The sequence below is a fragment of the Vicia villosa genome, linkage group LG2 (genome assembly GCF_029867415.1).
Source record: "Vicia villosa cultivar HV-30 ecotype Madison, WI linkage group LG2, Vvil1.0, whole genome shotgun sequence".
NCBI classification, from domain to species: Eukaryota; Viridiplantae; Streptophyta; class Magnoliopsida; order Fabales; family Fabaceae; genus Vicia; species Vicia villosa.
The window spans coordinates 172,059,588-172,071,672 of NC_081181.1; the positions used below are offsets into that span (position 1 = coordinate 172,059,588).

At 28.6% G+C, this 12,085-nt stretch overlaps 1 protein-coding gene across 1 annotated transcript; it reads right to left on the reverse strand.

The window, feature by feature from the left end:
* Window positions 1–2,653: 2,653 nt before the first annotated feature.
* LOC131650656 (uncharacterized) lies at window positions 2,654–11,448 on the reverse strand. The gene is made up of 8 exons (XM_058920361.1): window positions 10,945–11,448; window positions 9,479–9,483; window positions 7,118–7,474; window positions 5,793–5,837; window positions 4,566–4,650; window positions 4,225–4,308; window positions 3,644–3,745; window positions 2,654–3,553 (listed from the first exon to the last, which is right to left on the reverse strand). The coding sequence occupies exons 1-7, from the start codon at window positions 11,446–11,448 to the stop codon at window positions 3,659–3,661; spliced, it is 1,167 nt and encodes a 388-aa protein (XP_058776344.1). The 3' UTR covers window positions 2,654–3,553; window positions 3,644–3,658.
* Window positions 11,449–12,085: the final 637 nt, after the last annotated feature.

Here is a 12,085-nt window from a genome sequence, read left to right on the forward strand (position 1 = left end):
ATGAGAATCACAAGAACTTCCTCCCTCTTCCTTTTCAATAGAGCTCGCGTCTGGGATAGTCCACAAATCGTATGAGCTAGAGGATGAAGAATTCTTCCCCTTAGGAACACTCTAATTGTTGACTGTACAAACTGGTCCACAAGAATCCTCGCGAAGCACTAAATCATAAACAGATCCATCTATAACAATAAATAATAGTTCCTTCAGGTTAAAATTAAAAGGAACTCTGATCAGGATTCTGGCTAGGTCCATGTTGCAACCCGACAAATTGTTATCATCCATACAAATATAAATTCCAATAGAATTAGTAATATATTTTTAAAAAAAAACTACACTCCAAGCGTAACAAGGCCCTATGCGAACTCTAATCCACACAACCCTTTCAAAATCCACGTCGCTCATCTGCCAAGGTCTTATAGATCAGAACCATTGTTTCTAACACGTGCTCCCTGCTCTGATCAGTTCTTGAATAATCCCTACCTTCATTTCCTCCAACAAATAGAGATTTCCCCCCAGAGGAAAGAATTTTACTGAGAAAAAGCCTTCAATTTTTAAGTGAGTTTGAATGTTGTAAAACACACCTAGATACAATACCTCCCCAACATATGCCTTCTTCCACCAATACCTGGCCTTAAGACTGGTACTTAACTTTAACAGGTGTGGCTCCTCCCTGAAAACAACCTTCTTCCCCTCCGAGACAACTTTAGAGAAATATTTTTTCCTAACAAAACTCCTTTTGCCATGGAAAGTGGAAAGTAAATCCCCTCTTTTGAACCCCCAATCCCTTCTTGAAATCGTTATTTTAACTAGCTCCTTCCCCCTCCCCTACTACGCCTCCATTCCGATCATATCTCATTTGATTGGCATGGATGTTCTTACCGTCAATCAATATGTTGTCAAGTTTCACGGCTAACAACCTGATGTCCTCAACCCCCCTTGAATCTAGAAAAACCAAACCGCCTACCCAAATTGTTCCTTCATGGAGAAATGACCACTTCCACCACATACCCAATGCAACCAAACAACTTGAATATGTCAACTGCCCTTATCCTCTTTGGGAAATCAGAGAAGAAGATGGAAGAAATCCCCTCTAATGAATCGCCCTGCATCCTACCATACAGAAAAGTATCCCACTTTATAACCAAGTTCTGAAACCCTTTCATGTTCGCACGTTTCCACTCCATCGAAGGAAGAAGAACTTTCCTTAAAAACCAGAAGACGTTAAGAAACCTAGAGAGAGATGGGAGAAACTTTCTCTCTTAAAAATGATTTAATTCATTTTTGGTGGTGTTCTATTTTCTTATACCAAATTTGAAAGCTTTTAATTGAGTGTACAAGGACTTCCATATTTGTACGAAATTATAGTGAAATTTTATGGAGACATGTGAAACTTTTGCATGGCTATTTATTTCATTGGCTTTGCACTTGAACTTTTGCATGGAAGTGCAAAGTTTAATTATCGGCACTTGTAGAGGTTTTCATGTCTATGATATATAGACATATAACCTACCAGAACTTACTTCCTATTGGTGTCTTTGTTGCACAATCCATATATAACTATTAACTAACCAGATAAGTAATGGTTGTACTTTTGTAACTTAACCATATAATGCTCACTCTTTAATATACATGTATGATCTTTCGCATGATAGTGCTATGGAAGTTGTGGGTTTGATTTCATTTTCTACTGCAATTTTGGTCGTTGATGTGACTGAAGGATTACTTTTATCTATGACATTAAGCCTTCTACTTTACATGAAAAAGGTTAAGCAAGAAAAGACACCTATTGCAAAGACTTTCGTATGTGGAGTGATCAAAGAGCTAAATAACCCTACCATACTGTATGATTAAGCAAGTTAATGTGACTTGTGTTAACTTTACAATTAGCTACAACCATGAGCAAAGTCAATAATTCTCAAGAGCCATACTCCAGTGCATTAGTGAAAAGTATGATAAAGAAAACATTCACACTTAATTACTTATTAGTGAAAAAGTATGATCAAGAAAACATTCACACTTACTTTGAGAATTTTGAGAGCAACCACTTGATCACTTATGTTATTATATTGCTCAGTGGTTGTTTCACAACAAGAAAATCTTAAATTAGCTAGGGCAAATACACTAGCTAATTCGTAGCTAATCTCTATCAAACAGAAATAGTTGGAGATTTGTTGGGGATTAACTACAATTTATGCCCTAGCATGGATTGAGTGGCTAATTATCTTGGCAAAACATTTCTAGCAAAATTCAAACTAATATTAAACTATTCCTAGCTAAACCACAACAAAACAGTAGCAAAATTTCGAAGTTGAATTTATTCTTCCTAACTAAACAGCTACAACATGACTACGAAAATATCGTAACAAATCTCAAGCTAAATATTTAAAACAATTTTACAACTATTTTTTATTTTCTTTTTTAAATAAATCTTAATCAGACTAATTCATACTTTTATAATTATTTAAATTAATTAATTTCATTTTTAAATATAATATAATTTTTACTTTATTACTAAAATGAAAATACACTAGTCATAAAATAAATAAAAAATTAATTTTTTAATATATTTAACAACACTGAAACAATATACATCACAATAATATTCTAAAATCAATTTTTTTAATATATTTAGGGCCCGTTTGTTTTGGCTTTTTTTAAAAATGATTTTTATAGTGTTACCAAATTTTGTGAAAAAAATTTTTACAAACAAACTTTTTATAAAAGCTTCAAATAAAAATTTTGTTTGAATAGTTATTCTTAAAATATGATTTTAGGTATTTTATCTATTTATGGGAAAAAAATTTGGATATCAAAATTTCAAAAAATCACTTAATTTTGAAGCTATTTCAAATAGATTTTCATAAAAATCATTTTTGAAATACAACTTTTTGAAAAAATTATGATTTTGACTAGGTTTTGGTCTTCAATTATGTATGTTTATGTTATAGGATGTCAAATTAAGTGTTTCATTTTAGAAAAAACGAATATAAAAAAACTTGTAGTATTTTGTAAAACGGTTTTGAAAAATCTATTTTTAAAAATACAAAGAAAAAATCCATTTTTTTAAAGCTAAAACAAACTGGCCCTTAATAACACTAAAACATTATACATTACAATAATATTTTATTTTATTTCCAATTCAGAAATCACAACTCAGGTTCCATATTAACTCTGGTTTCTAAAATAGATTGGAAAACATTCTTTCACCTTGTATCTCCATGAGTTTTTTCAGGTACTTCACTTTGCATAGGTGCTTTTGGCATGGATCGAATCAATGAAAGAATTGGCTCCAAAATTGCCGCCAAATGTGTTGGTTAAAAGAAGTCATTGCCTTATCCACAACTTTCTTGATATCTTCCTCCATGGTTCTGGAATGACTAGTGACATTAACAAATGGGGCAGACATAGTTCTTCTAACATCTAAGCTACGATCCATAAATGTATGCCTTGTCTTTTTCTGGCTAGAAACTTCTACCCACACTTTAGGATCAATCATCGGATGAGTGGAAGAGTCTTCTCCATACTTTTCCAATATAGTCGGGTCATATGACTCCTAAAAAACACATACGAAGAATATGTTAATTATGTAACCTACATTCATGTTAAACATTACACATTTCATTTTTAAATTTTAATAACTTACAACAAATAACTTCGATCATTGAGAGACATATTCTCCATCTTTTTTCTTATGAACTCGAGCATACACGTCTCTAAACGAAACTATATGTTTCAACTCCTCCTGCTGCAATTCACATTTAAAAAGTATTCATAAACCACAATTTACATTGTAGGATCAACAATAAACAACAATGACAAATTGTAAACAAAGATGTTCATTGATTAGCAGCCAAAAGTGAAAGAAATGCTTCATTTCTATATAGATGCTCATGGAAAAGTTAACAGCATCTAACAAATAAGTTTCTTGACTGAATTCAATAAGTTTCAATCTTGTAGACATATTATTAGAAACAGAACCAGAAGCAATTATGAGAAAAAACAATGAAAGAAACAGAACCAGAACCGTTTGATACAATCAATATGCATCTTTAATGAGAAAGCACACTAATTAATTGAAAACTAAAGCAAAAATAATGAAAGAAACATAACCAGAAGCAATTATGAGCAAAAACATTGAAAGAAACATAACCATTATTATAATATAAGTACAAAGAATCTTATCTATAATTAGAAAGTATAATGCTATAAATTATAAATACTTACCATAAAATCGTTAAATAATTCATCCTTTGCTTCAATCGGATAATTTTTCCACTTTTCAGCTGGAATAGGCATCCTCGTGATCACCTTAGATATAATATCACGAGTCACGTTTTGAGGAATAAACTATATATCTAGGAATAATAACTTTGAAAAAATTAATTAATGTTCCTATGACTCCTGATAAATGTGAGAGCATTAACTCAACAAGCCTACTTACAACTTGTGAGCAACATCATGTAAAAGTGGATCGGTGAATTACTAAACTCAAAGTTACGAAGGTAACAGACAAACTAAAAACAATAATCAAAGGCATAAACGTAGATAAAATCCAGGGGGCTGACCTTGGCAATCAACACAGATTTAGCTTTCTTGAAGTTGTTACCGAGCTTTTCATATTCTGGAGCTAGCTTTTTGCAGTGTCCACACCTATTATTACAGACAAAGCAGAACACAAAATTTAACTATGCATCTTAATTTGAGCACCCTAGTAAGTACAATGAACAAGCTATAATGAAGTTTGTAAACCTGGAATTATTAATTAAAATTTTGGCTCCTACTTAAGAAACATAAGGCACTGTAATTGTATAATAGCAGTAAGCAATAGAATAAGTTGACCATAAAATTAACCTCTTATTTGAAAAAGGGTAAAGTTACAAACTACTATTTGAATCTGAATCATATAATTCTTCATCTTCATCTAAGAATTCTTCATTTTCACTAGAATCAATCTCATTTATGAATTGATTAGTAAATGGAACTTTGCAAGCTGCCCACCAAAATGGAAATCAAGGAACAAATAACTACCACTAATCTCCACAAGAACATACCCCATTTTTGAAAAGGTGAAACCTGCTTGAATCTCGAACAATAATTTCTGTGTTTTTAATCTATGATATGTACTTGATGGCAACATGACAGTCACCGCAAACCCGCAAGTTTTTCATTACTCGAATTGGCTTCTCCCTTTGGAGTGCTCAATAAAGTAAAAGCAATAGCTATTTTCTCGTTGTGGTGTGTCAAGTTGAATTCTTTTTCCTCGTTGTCCATGTCATGTAAGACAGAGTTAATGTCAGGCACATAGCCCCCGCATCTTCATTTGTGAAAGTTAATTCTTCAAGATACTGATTAATCTCCATAGACTTTGGGTGGCTTTCATCACCCATGCGGAACTGGTGAACCTGATTCTTCACTTCTACCCAACTTATGCATGGCTCTTTCTTCACCATCTTGTCTTTCATAGCTCTCCTCACCTCAGAAACATTCTGCCACCTCTTGGCTGAAGCATGAATACTGGCAAGTAGAAAGAAATCGGTGCCTTACTTTTAGAAGTATATCTAGTCTAAATCTAAAAATACTTTATAATGATAAGAGACTTCCATTTGCACCACACCCTAATCATAATTCTCTTGCAGAAGTACTTCACAAAAAATATGTGTTTTCCTATCAGCTACTCAATATAATTAATTATATGATTATCAAAGGTTTCCAAAACAAAATACAATAAAAGGTATCAATGCAAGAATAAAATACTATATGGGATCTATTGTCATTCATGATGCATCTTTTACCTCTTAAAATCCAGCATGAAATCAAGGTTGATATACTCAATCAGCCTGCAAATACCATAGACAAACATCAATTCTAGGAAAATATTGCAGTTTGAATGGCAGGCTAAATTTAATATTTCATTTTAATAAATAATTTCTCTGCCATAACTTATGATTTCAAAGTGATTTGGCATGTAATTTTAAGAAAGTTCCTATTTGTTATACAACCCGTCACTTAGTTGTTCACTGAAGATAACAATAATTGTCTGTCATGAGATATATTATAAAGAATAGAATGTGTAAGGTTAATCATATTGCATATGTTCTTTAACTGTTTTGTTCTTGAAATATCATTCAAAGTGACAAGATACCATAAGTACGAAGACATGGATGGTAACAGAAAAAAGTAATCTTCTGTCACTGTTTTCACTCCTTAACTTGAGTTTTTCTTATTTTCAACTTCATACATTCATTAATCTATTTGTACTAAATTATTTTCAATTACATCGAAGTGGTTTTCTGATTTTCACAAATCTTTTATCACAATGATACCTTGTCAATTATTTGCACTCAATTGTTTTCATTAGTTCGACGATCAAATTGATGTAAATATACGAAACATTGAAAAACTTTGCAGATTTTCACAAACCATCAACTTCTTCTTCACATAAACCTGATCATCATCAACTACTCGGTCCTGATCAAGAATCGGTTGAAAGAGATCATAACAACGAAACTCCGTCAGGTTCATCCCAAGTTTCAAACAATGTGAAGAATAAGAACTTCAAGGATCTTAGAAAGAAGATAAAGCATATAATTGAAGAAAGCAAAAACGAAAAGCTCCGCATTACTATGGACTCTATGTTAGTATTCAAGCCTTTATTCCTAAACATCAATCTCTACAATTCAAAGTGAAACTGATAAATGAGCAAGCAATGCATCTTCACATCCAATTATGAGAGATTGAAAAGTGATTAATTCTAAAGACTGCAAACTAATTTTGATATGTTAAGTAGCTCTTGTTAAGAATTCATTTCGCTTCTAGAATTAATTCTATTTTAAAGCAATAATTTATAGTTTTTGCCTCTCAAAGTGATTTTTATACTCCACTTTAAACTCATTCTAACCAAAATCACTTATATCAAAATCAGTTTTCGCAACAGTAGCTTTTATGTTTGGTTGCACATATAAATCACCTTTAGACTCACTTTTAATGAGAACCAACTTAACATAATCAATTAACTCAAAATCAAATAACATATAACCAAACATATTATTATGGATCTTCACTCCCAGCAATTGAAAGCGAAGCTGAATATTCCATAGAAACAAAAGTCAAAACTAACCTTAGGATGCAAGACACAAAACTCTCAGTTGAAGAAGCGATTTCCAAAGAGAAAGTTGCAGAAGCGATATGATGGAGAAGCGGGGATTCCGATCGGAGACTTATCCTCACATTTACGACAAGAGGCGGTGATTTCGATTGATAAAGGAGAAGCCGCGGTTTCGACGACGGAGAAATAGTGATTTGGATCAGAGAAACAACAGTTTCGATTGAGAAAAGTGATTTCAGAAAAAGTGATTTCGATGGAGATTTTCCATCTGTGAAGGAAAAGTGATTTTGAAGAAAAAGTGATTCGGGGGAAAGGGTTTCGTGAGTTTTTTTAATTAAGATATAATTTTCTTTAAATGAATATTGTGTTCTAAGAAATCACCATATGAAATAATATTTAATATTTATTTTTGTTTATGTTAATAGAGTTAAAATAGATGTTTTTTAACTTGAAATTAACTATAAAATTAATTTGTAGTAAAATTTGGTAGCTAATCTATTATTTTTTGTAGTGTTTTATCCCTTAAAAGTATCCTCGCAATGCAATCAATAGTATTAGTGTGGTTGTTCAATTGACTTCGAAACCACTTGGTAGATACTATTATTCCCCAACATTGCTTTAGTTTCAACCTTGAGGACAAGATTGATTTTAATTTAGGGATGTTATGATCTCAAATAAATTAAAGAATTTAAGGGACACGTGACATGTGGTCAACAAATGAAGGAGTTGGGGAGAGGGAACGCTAACAAAAAGATTCATCAACATCATAAAAGAGGAAATGCAAATGATCCTCAAGGAGTTGGGAAAATTGATGAAGTCATCTCTCTCTCTCTCTCTCTCTCTCTCTCTCTCTCTCTCTATATATATATATATATATATATATATATATATATATATATATATATATATATATATATATATATATATATATATATATATATATATATATATATATATATATATCTTGTAGAGTAATAACTAAAGTGTTTCACTTAACTTTCTTCTCTCTTCCTAGTATTTTTATTTCCTAATTGGTTGAATCCATCTTCTTTAAATTTTGATTTTAATTGTAACTGGTATATAACCCGCGCGTTGCGCGGTTGACTTATAATATATTATAATTATTATTGTATATAATATTTTGAACTCAAATTTTTAGATTATTGATTGGTTTGTGAAATTTTTTTAAATGATTTTATTTAAGTAATTATTATATGTAGTCTTATAAGTATATTTGAGACAAAGTTAAATTTTAAGAATAATATAGAGGATCATTTTGTTATGTTTATAGGATTTTTTTTCTAATGAGTTTATTCAAATATTATTTTATATATGAACTTATTACAATATTCGATATTATTATAGAGAGTTTTCATTGATTGATAATATCATTAGTAAAGTAAAATGGGGCTTTCATTTTTTTGAGTTACAATTTGAAATGATAAATAATCATAAATAGTGAAAAAAATATTTTAATATTTTTAATAAGTCATTAATGGTTTAATAGGAATGTAGGTTAGCATTAAAATTAAAAAGAAATAAGAAACAAAACTTCATAAAAATTAAAATGATAATTAAATATAGTTTGTCACAAATTAAACGAATATAATTTTTTATAAAGAATAACAACATCAATCATTCGATGTTGCTTTACCACGAAAATATATATTTTAAAATTAAGATTAAGGAAATTAATCCAAAGAAAAATGATAAGTGGAAGAAGTCATAATCTATTAAAAAAAATAATAATCTAATTGGTATGGTTATATTTGGACGAAATCATGTGTATTATTGTTATAGAAATTTGTTTATCCAAATGATTGCAAAAGTCACCAACTTTTAAATTGGAAGGTTGATAAGTTTATGTGCATCTTTATTATAATAATAAAGAACAACATATATTTATATTTGTGAAGAAGGAGGAAGTAAATTAAATACAAAAAATTAAAAATCAATACAAAAAATAAAAAACATCTTAGCAAATGCATATATATTATTGTTTCTAGAATTAAGATTCTCTAGAGGATTGTATGAGATGTATATTTCAATATTGATTTTAAGATTGTTGTTTGTAGGAGCTTGTGCCGATTAGGCTCTCATTCAAATTGTAAAACCTGCAAAATTATAATTAGAAATTATATTTACATAAGCGTATATATTATTTTCTAGGATTTAAATAAAAATAGACGAAGGAAATTAAATTAAAAAATTAAAAATAAATACAAAAAATAAAAACATCTGAACATAAGCATATATATTATTGTTTCTAGAATTTAGATTCTCTAGATGATTGCAATAGACGTCTATTTCAAAATTGATGCTAAGATTGTTGTTTGTAGGAGCTTGTATCGATTAGACTCTCATTCAAATTGCAAAACCTGCAAAATTATAATTAGAAATTATATTACAAAATATGAATGAGTATAAATTAATTTGAATACGATCAAAATAATATATATGAAATCAATTTAAATATCAAAAGGATAAAATAAAATCTATTCAGAAAAACATGGGCATGAAATAGATTTGAATAGATGTTAAAAAGATGAAATCATCCAAGAGATTTTGGATTAGAATATTAGATAAAGATACAAAAATTAATTCTTCTTTTGAATCGGCGTAGAATAGTAGATGATTGCAAGAGACGTATATTCCATGTTTTGTGAGGTTATGCATGGAATTCTAAAATATACGTGTGAGGAAGAAAATGACAAAAGTTTATCTATTTAAGGTAGAAAGTGAGACAAATTTATCGGTTTCAGAATAATAAAATTATATTATTATTGGCCGTTTCATAAAACTATTCATTTTATAAAAATTAATTTTTGCAATAACTATAATGATTGTAACTGATTTTTGTTCCAAAAACAAATCGTAATTAAAACCCAATGATGATAACCAAAAACAGTTATTAAAATATGTGTAATATAGTTATTAAAAACTTTATTGATATTAACAAAAACATATTATTTGAAGATTTTAAAAATAATATTATATCAAAATATACCTTTTAAGATTTTTTTTTTTTTTTATTTTATCACTTCAAAATTCAAATTCTCAAATTTATTTATTAATAAAATTTATATTTAAATGCAATATTTAAAAAATATTTTTACATTATATTATAAAGTATTAAAATAAAATGTTAATAAATTTTAAACTATTATATCAGTTAATCTTTAGTTCTGTTTTTAAATTATTATTTTTATAATATTTTTGCTACTTCAATTCTTTAACATATATATTTTTGTTATATTGTTAGATGATTGTTTCATTTATTCATCATATATTTCTAATAATTATTAATATAGTGTTAAATATTGTAGTTGGGTGCATAGTAGATAGATAGTTATAATTTTTATAAATAATAGTATTTTTAATTGTTGTAGTTGAATATTATATTATATTATTATTATTTTTTATTATTATTAAATGAATATTATATTATAATTTATTATTTATATTATTATTATTATTTTAGTTATAGTATAATAATAATTATTTTTATTATGTTTATTATTATTATTATGATAGTTATTATTATAGTTATTATTGTTATTATTATTATTATTATTATTATTTATTTTTAATGTAAGGACAAATTAGTAAAAATATAATCAGGGTTTGTGTGTTAGAGTTGCTATCTAGGTGACACGTGGTAGAATTTATGTTTAGAGTTGCTACCAATGTGACATGTGGCTAAGATATCATATTTTTGAATCAAAACTACATAGTATTCATCCATTTATTATCATAATATTTTGTTGGATTACTCATAAAATCACCACCCTTACAATTGATTATCCACGATTTATATATTTTGATATAATTTGAAGCACTTGACCACTTTGTTGAAGAACATCAACATATTGGGCTACTAATGGACTCGTTTTATGTTGACGTAGACTATCACGACATTGAAGAATTTTATTCATAACATCACCTATACCTTTGATCATGGCTGGATAATGTTTAAGTGTCAGATCTTTTTCTGCAATCACAAGCTTAGCAATGACACCATCAACGCTAAGAAGATTTAAGTCACAACGATAGTAATAGTTTATTTCGGTATAATTATCACCAATTTGATCAATCAATTTGGATATTAGCACATCCGTGTTGGTTGAATTGTCAATAACCACGTCAATCATGTAATATGCAAAATCAACAAGACTAACATCTTTTGCTCCTCCTGGCTTTGAGTTGAGAAGATTTAAACAATACGAAGGATTTGAGGCTTCTTTACAAATGACATCTACTTCAACAACTTTGTTAGTAATTGAATTCGAGGAAGCAACACATAATAAAAGAAGCGACAATAAAAAAGACATGTATTGATTCATTTTTGTGTTTTTTGTGTGAGTATTTTTATTGATTTTATGCTTGGTTTTATAGTGTTCACTCATCCACAGAAGAACATGTATACTCTCTGATCACTATTAGATTAATTGAATAAATAATGTATCTGATCATTATTATATAAAAGATACATCAATAATTTAATTAACCTACTTTTTTTTATTGTTTATAATAATGATAGGTGTATGTATTTGATAATTAAATATTATAATTATATTTTGGTCAATATCATTTAACTATAACCTTTAAATTTAATTATTTAAATTGTATTGTGGTCAAATTATATTTAATACAATTTTACTTTTTAAAGAATAATCAAATTGTGTTGTTGAAATAAGGGGTATGAATCTCTCCATTTTATATAAAAATAAATTTTTACTATTATAGTTTTATATATAAAAAATTAAAGAGTAAAGACCCATTTTGGTCCCTCACAAATATTTCACGAGTCAAATTAGTCCCTTACAAAAAAATTGACCCAATTTAATCCTTTACAAAATTTAACCGGATCATATTAGTCCTTCTGCTAATATTTTTCTTAAATCGGTTTTTTTCTACTTCTAAACCGGTTCTATTCATACTTTTAAACCGTGACTGGATTGACACGTTAGATTTTTTTTT